General features: G+C 45.1%; 1 protein-coding gene across 1 annotated transcript; it reads right to left on the reverse strand.

The window, feature by feature from the left end:
- Positions 1-369: 369 nt before the first annotated feature.
- rabggta (Rab geranylgeranyltransferase subunit alpha) lies at positions 370-7,491 on the reverse strand. The gene is made up of 12 exons (XM_083672016.1): positions 7,237-7,491; positions 5,208-5,291; positions 5,001-5,083; positions 4,061-4,147; positions 3,324-3,429; positions 3,151-3,202; positions 2,931-3,019; positions 2,665-2,753; positions 2,465-2,581; positions 2,213-2,326; positions 1,007-1,094; positions 370-845 (listed from the first exon to the last, which is right to left on the reverse strand). The coding sequence occupies exons 1-12, from the start codon at positions 7,472-7,474 to the stop codon at positions 697-699; spliced, it is 1,296 nt and encodes a 431-aa protein (XP_083528142.1). The 5' UTR covers positions 7,475-7,491; the 3' UTR covers positions 370-696.
- Between the last annotated feature and the right edge of the window lie 388 nt (positions 7,492-7,879).

Here is a 7,879-nt window from a genome sequence, read left to right on the forward strand (position 1 = left end):
TCATTAATCTACTGTACCTCCAGGCAATAAAAAAAAAAAATACAAATAAAACAAAGAAACTCAGACAGGAGACTCACCGAGAGGCAGTGACACTGCATGTGCTGTTTTATTGGTGGAACAGTAACTTTGAGTGGAACATGTATTGAACCTCATTTCAGTGTTTTGCACAACCTTTTCAAAAAATACAGCGACGACGAGATGTATTTAGTAAAGATGTCATCAATATGTCTGAGCTCGTCACCAACTGCAACAACAATACTGTATATACGCTGTTTCAGAGCTCACTAGAAGCAATATGCCCACTGTGCTGTACAGTACAGATACACACATCGCAACATTACCTTCTGTAATGTATCAGCATGCAGTTTGGTGTTTCGTACACACACACACACACACACACACACACACACACACACACACACACACACACACACACACACACACACACACACACACACACACACACAGGTGAGAGTGTTTCTGTGAGGTCTCTGACAGATGGTCTAATTCATCAGGCATTAAAATAATTGGGGGTCGCTGCGAATCCATTTCCCCAAACAAGTGGAATAAATAGTGGCAAAGAGACACAAAACACTTAAAAACACCCTCTACTTCTCACATACATGCTTGTCCACAACATTAGAGACACACACACACAAATGCTGATGGTAATGATCTGCATTGCCCTTTGGCCAATTAGAGCAGAAGGTCAGTGACTGATGGTAGCAGCTCGGCTAACTCTGATTGGATATTGGTAGTCTGGGTGATGGGGTTGCCACGGAGATCAAGGCGGGTCAGTTTAGGGCAGGAAGTCAGGGGTTGAAGGTCGGACAGCTTGGATATTTCTGGATATTTTTGGTAAAAGAAAAACGGCTACATTTGTAACATAGTCTTAACATTAAGAACGTTTACAATGTACGATGACAAACTGATCCCCTTTCAAGAATAAAGATTTTCAGCTGCTTTTCTTTAAACATTTATGGACAAGAACTTGATATAAGGATACGGTTGTTCTTCAAGGACACCTCCTCCAGTTTGGGAAGATGGTACAGTCCTTCCAAGTCCTCAATGCTATTGTTATCAACCTCCAAGACCTGGCAAAGAGACGAGGACATAAATTACTTGGGAGGGAGGCAGCATTGTTATCTGACGCATCATCACACCCACCAGGAAACATAATTTCTACGTCATCATCCAGTGGTGCCCAACCCTCCTAATAATTTTTTTTTAAAAACTCCCGTCTTGCAAGGTTCACTCCAACCCTAATCCCCTAGAACATCTGATTCAGCCAAACAAGGTACTGATGAACAGCTAATTAGTAGAATCAGCTGTGTTAGGAACCTTTAGGATGGTCGCTCTCCAGGAGGGTTGTGCACACCTGGGGTCCATTCCATTCCAAACGTACGCATCCCCTTGCCTTCTTCCCTCTTATCGACAGAGCCCTTCAGTGACGTTTTGATGACATTTCTGCGAGTGAGCCCTACCTGAGAGGATATCCTACGAGGATATCCTATAGTGAGCCCTACCTGAGAGGATATCCTACGAGGATATCCTATAGTGAGCCCTACCTGAGTGAAGGGGATTGAGCGAGGGATAGCCTAAACAGCCGTTAGTGGTCGCTGTTTCATAACTGTGTAGGGATGCCAGAAGACAGGTATAACAGGTATGGCTGTTCGGACGCGTTGAATGAATTGCAATGAATTGTGGGATACCCTTCGTGCCGAGGAATGTTTATTGTTGACTTGGTGAAGGGGCATAGTTCGAGGGGATACTATTCCCCCCCCCTTCACTTGCTTACAACAGAATGGAATCGCTCTGCTTTTCACCGCTATCTTACATCCAGGCAAAACGGGGATTCCCCCCCCCCCCCCCCCTCCAGTCAAGTGAAGGGAATGCACTGAAGCAAACATTTCTTTCGGAATGGAAAGGACCCCTGGCCTAATCGTATCTGTATAGACCTTTAAGGCTATCTATTTGTATAGACCCTTAATTTCTGAAACGATGCATATGCTTATGATATCATCCTATTTAAATGATACAAAATCCCATCTATCTATCTATCTATCTATCTATCTATCTATCTATCTGTACTATTTGTCTAATTGCACTACTCAGTCCTACCTGCAGTCACTCTGAAATATCAACTGAAAAACGTCATTTTTAGAACATATAGGGGATTCTGAGAAGGGCGTCGATAGAGGCGTTCAAATACCTCCAGGCACTGCAGCATGGCGAACTGCGGAGGCAGCCTCGTCAGCTGATTGGAGGACAGATTGATATGAGTAACCAACAGCAGCTGGTCCAAGTGGCATAACGTGGTCAGGTTCTGTCGAGAGATGGGAGAGATTGAGACGTATCGGACAAAAGAGTTGAGTGATAGAGATATCCACAAAGGAGGAGTACCACTATAGACAGACACAATATCCAAACAATACTGTCCAGACGGAGGAGGAAGGAAACGGACCTTGTCAGAGAGACTGAAGACGCGGACCTCTGCGTACTCCATCTTGAGAATGGTGTTCTCGATCATGAACTTACTGCACAGGTCGCTGTAGTACGCAGAGCGCATGGAGTCCACCTCCTGAGTGTGAGAGAGACACTGGTTATTTAGCAGTGTGTTCACCAGCGTGTCACCATAGCGGCACCCTCGTCCGAAGTACTCACTTTGAGCGTCTGGAAATGAGCCAGGGTCTCTCGCTCGTATCCCAGGGGGTCAAGGGCCCGCATGAGGAGAATGATGGTCAACAAGCACCCTGAGAGAGAGGGAGAGAGAGAGAGAGAGAGAGAGAGGAGAGAGAGAGAGGTTAGGTTAATTGTGACGGCGTGAAAGAAAATAAAGAAGAGGCAGAGATTGATATCACTTATCATGGCTGCAGTCGATAAGAGTATTAGATAAATAACACAGTAAACTCATGCAGGCGTGTGCTTACATTTGTTCTGAGGCTCCAACTCCAGCAGCTGATTGCAGGACTGTAGCTCAGACTGCAACACAGAGGTCTTCTCCACTGAGAGCTCACTCCTAGCAGATACAGAGAGAGATTCAAAAAGGTGTCATTCAGTTAACAGTGAGTATGATATACAGTCATTACACACACACACACACGCACATAGACACACAGAGAGAGACAGACAGACAGACAGACACACTACCTGAAAAGCTCCTGGTCGGTGGCAGAATCTCTGCACCAACTCTCCGACCGACCTGGGACAGATAGACAGTACACTGTGAGCTGAGGCTAGAGGGCATATGGAATACATATTGAAGATCCTGTAGTCTGTCGTGGTCTCTCTCACACACACACACACGCACGCACGCACACAACCTGTGTAGAGAGCGCAGTCTCTGTGTGTGTGTTTCTCAGTCCAGTGCACAGTCAGATTATGTTCATTGCTGATGTCACTAATGGTCCCAGGAGGAAGCTCACAGATCTGACACGTGTGTTAAGGTTCACCCCCACCAAAGGCTCTCTTGTAATACATCATCACAGAGGTAGCTGAACAAACAACATTTCACATGGTCCATATCTGTCACAGTGGCAGAGTCAGCCTCTGTTTGTCCCTCGGGCACTTCTTCTACCTGTCACTCTCTCTAAAGTCACACATTCCAGAGATATGGAGAGTTCAGTGGAGGCTGGTGGAGGTAGAACTCGGAGGAAGGGCTCATTGCATTCCAATGAACCTGTCCTCCGATTTCCCTCTTGGGGAGTTCTTATCAGTCAGAGAGGAATGAATCATATGCAGGTCGTTATGCACGAATAACAAACAAAATGTTACCACTCCCTTTCCACTTTCCACTGAATGGACTCACGGAATGGAGGTTTACAGTTTAACCTTTCACCCTTTTACTTTTGCCAGGAATTTAGTGTCAAAACACATCATCATCATGTCACCAGACTATTCCAAGAAGAAAATTGTAAGCTTGCTATTAGGATATCTATGAGTCGCGTATGCACAAAAAATATATAATTTGAGACCATACGTATGTGGACTGATGAGGAATATACTAGAAAATCTGTTTCAGAGTAAAATGCCCCTTTAGCCTGGGAACAGTAAAGGATACCCAGACAGGGCTGTGTTTGAATCGTGGGTGGACGCTCCTCCACGCCACCCGCTGGGGCTGACCATCCAACACCAGCAGCAGACCTTCCTGAGAGGGAAAAGGATGGATTGGATTGCATTCTTTTTTTTTTCTTGGGATCAACAGATAGGTATAATTGATCCCAGAGGTTAGCGCATGAAAGCGTTGATGAAAACACTTATTATTTCCAATGTTTGGTCCTTGACGGTAAAACTAATAACACCTCATGATATATAGAGAGTAGATGGAAGCAACCGAATGACAGCAATTAAATACATTTCAAATATTACAAAAAGGAAAAGCGGTGAGGGAGGGAGATTACAGATACTACAGTACGTCCCATTTCTGCACCTTTTTTTCCCTGAACTGTGCACTTGTGCACTTCCCCACATGGACGTTGTAATGTATGTGACATGGCAGGAATGTGGTCCTTTGTGGCTCAGTTGGTAGAGCATGGCGCTAACAACGCTTAGGTTGCAGGTTTGATTCCTGCTGGGACCATATATACTGAAATGTATGCACTCACTGCAATGTAAGTCGCTTTGGATAAAAGCGTCAGCTAAACAGCATATATAAATAAGGAACTACTTTATTTCAGTACATGTAGATCCCCTATCTTGCGCCTATAGTAGTGCGCGTATGGATATATTAGTCTGTGGATGATTGACGTTTCTGACACAAAACAACATCCTAAAATGCATGACTGTCATTCTTTGATGGAGTTGTGTTGATAAGGGTCGTAACAGGACAGATTGGACTGGGACTGGGACTGGGACTGGGACTGGGACTGGGAGTAGGAGCCTGTGGCTAGACCAATCCTATGTTGGGGAAGTGCACAAGTTCACACTTTGGAGGGGTGAAGGGTGGAGAAATTGGAGGGAGAAATCCAGTAGAATGTGAGTGCAGGGCTGGGAGTACTCACATTCACAGGCCTGGAGAAGGCCACAGCCACGCGCTCCTCCTCCCGACTGACATACACACAGCTGATCATCTCCTCACGCTCCGCTGAGAGAGAAGGACAGACACACGCGCGGCTCACATGTCGCTCACTGACGGACGATAACATTTGAGAAAGTATGGCAAGTATTTGCACCCACACGCTTGCGCACACACACAAGCCTGCACATACCTCTGCCTAACAGCCACCTGTAGTAGAACCAGGCACTCTGGTCATTGGGGTCAGTGAAGAAGGCGTTCTGTACAAGCTCATACTCTGAAAAACGAAAAGCAATAGATATCAACATGTATTTTATACAACGCAAAGCTTTGTGGTAGTGTATACGGACGACCACATACATACAGTTGAAGTCAGAAGTTTACATACACTTATGTTGAAGTCATTAAAACTCATTTTTTAACCACTCCACAGATTTCATGTTAACAAACTATAGTTTTGGCAAGTCGGTTAGGACATCTATTTTGTGCATGACACAAGTAATTTTTCCAACAATTGTTTACAGACAGATTATTTCACTTATAATTCACTATATCACAATTCCAGTGGGTCAGAAGTTTACATACACTAAGTTGACTGTGCCTTTAAACAGCTTGGAAAATTCCAGAAAATGATATCATGGCTTTAGAAGCTTCTGATAGGCTAATTTACTGAATCATTTGAGTCAATTGGAGGTGTACCTGTGGATGTATTTTAAGGCCTACTTTCAAACTCAGTGCCTCTTTGCTTGACATCATGGGAAAATCAAAAGAAATCAGCCAAGAAAAAAACCTCAGAAAAAAAGCCACAAGTCTGGTTCATCCTTGGGAGCAATTTCCTAACGCCTGAAGGTACCATGTTCATTTGTATAAACAATAGTACACAAGTATAAACACCATGTGACCACGCTCATACCGCTCAGGAAGGAGACGCGTTCTGTCTCTTAGAGATTAACATAATTTGGCACGAAAAGTGCAAATCAATCCCAGAACAACAGCAAAGAGCCTTGTGAAGATGCTGGAGGAAACAGGTACAAAAGTATCTATATCCACAGTAAAACGAGTCCTATATCGACATAACCTGAAAGGCCACTCAACAAGGAAGCCCCTGCTCCAAAACCGCCATAAAAAAGCCAGACTACGGTTTGCTACTGCACGTGGGGTCAAAGATCTTACTCTTTGGAGAAATGTCCTCTGGTCCGATATAACAAAAATGTAACTGTTTAGCCATAATGACCATTGTTATGTTTGGAGGAAAAAGGGGGAGGCTTGCAAGCCAAAGAACACCATCCCAACCGTGAAGCACGGGGGTGGCAGCATCATGTTGTGGGGGGGCTTTGCTGCAGGAGGGACTGGTGCACTTCACAAAATAGATGGCATCATGAGGAAGGAAAATGAGATGGATATATTGAAGTAACATCTCAAGACATCAGCCAGGAAGTTAAAGCTTGGTCGCAAATGGGTCTTCCAAATGGACAATGACCCCAAGCATACTTACAAAGTTGTGGCAAAATGGCTTAAGGACAAAGTCAAGGCATTGGAGTGGCCATCACAAAGCCCTGACCTCAATCCTATAGAAAATGTGTGGGCAGAACTGAAAAGGCGTGTGCAAGCAAGGAGGCATACAAACCTGACTCAGTTACACAAGTTCTGTCAGGAGGAACGGGCCAAAATTCCACCAACTTATTGTGGGAAGCTTGTGGAAGGCTACCCAAAACTTTTGACCCAAGTTAAACAACTTAAAGGCAATGCTACCAAATACTAACTAAGTTTATGTAAACTTCTGACCCACTGGGAAAGAAATAAAAGCTGAAAGAAATAATTCTCTCTACTATTACTCTGACATTTCACATTCTTAAAATAAAGTAGTGATCCTACCTGACCTAAGACAGGGAATGTTTACTAGGATTAAATATCAGGAATTGTGAAAAACTGAGTTTAAATGTATTTGGCTAAGGTATATGTAAACTTCCCACTTGATTCCACTTCCATCACACCTGGCTATATTGACTTTGTGGTCCTAACTTGCCAGACTGCCCCCTGTCTGCCTGTGTGAAGTACTGCATGACTCTATACCACTGACTGTATGAATAAATGAATGATTCAAAGCTGCTCCACGGGATGACAAACAATAACAATACGTATAACAAATGATCCAGGACAAACACGGCATAAAATAAATTCACTTCCATTTTTGGCGATTATTTGTTTAACTAGGCGCGTACCTTTGAGCAGCTGCTCCTCGCAGACGCGGTGGGAGTGGGTTTGGGGGGAGGGAGGAGGGGAGGAGCGGGGGGGGGGCTGGCGGCAGGGGGAGGGGGGCTCGGGGGACTCGGGGTGCAGCAGGGGCAGCAGGGTGCTCCGGTAGTGCCAGCTGGAGTAGTTGGAGAAGTTGGAGCCGATGAGGCGGTCGGTGAACTGCAGCTCCTGGTCGACGGGAACGCCGGACATCTTCACCACCATTCGACGGTAGTCCCAGCAGTGGACTGAGAGAGAGAGAGAGAGAGAGAGAGAGAAAGAGAGAGAGAGAAAGAGAGAGAGAGAGAAAGAGAGAGAAAGAGATTGAGAAAGAGAAAGAGAGAAAGAAAGAGAGAGAGAGAAAGAGAGGGAGAAAGAAAGAGAGAGAGAGAGAGACAGAGAGAGAGAGAGAGACAGAGCGAGAGAGAGAAACAGAGCGAGAGAGGAGAAATAAAGGAGATACGAGAAGGGGGGAAGAGAGAAAAAGACGTGCGAGAGAGATGTGGAGAAATAGGACAATGGGGGAAATGAAGAGTCTGTGTCACTGACTGGGGTTGGAACCCTGGCTAAGCTAGAGCCTAAGCATTGGCTTGGGGAGCAAACGCATGTTTTCAGGGTCTTGGGCAAGGT

This window comes from Argentina silus (assembly GCF_951799395.1).
Source record: "Argentina silus genome assembly, chromosome: 6".
Classification (NCBI taxonomy): domain Eukaryota; kingdom Metazoa; phylum Chordata; class Actinopteri; order Argentiniformes; family Argentinidae; genus Argentina; species Argentina silus.

What these genes read in the sequence shown, in the direction of transcription:
- rabggta (XM_083672016.1), bottom strand. Translation starts at nt 7,474, where the DNA reads ATGGTGGTGAAGATGTCCGGCGTTCCCGTCGACCAGGAGCTGCAGTTC. An exon ending in CAGGTGGCTGTTAGGCAGAG is followed by an intron (nt 5,084 to 5,207) that starts GTATGTGCAGGC and finishes CTTCTCTCTCAG; the next exon opens with CGGAGCGTGAGGAGATGATC. An exon ending in CCATGCTGCAGTGCCTGGAG is followed by an intron (nt 1,095 to 2,212) that starts GTATTTGAACGC and finishes TCTCTTTGCCAG; the next exon opens with GTCTTGGAGGTTGATAACAA.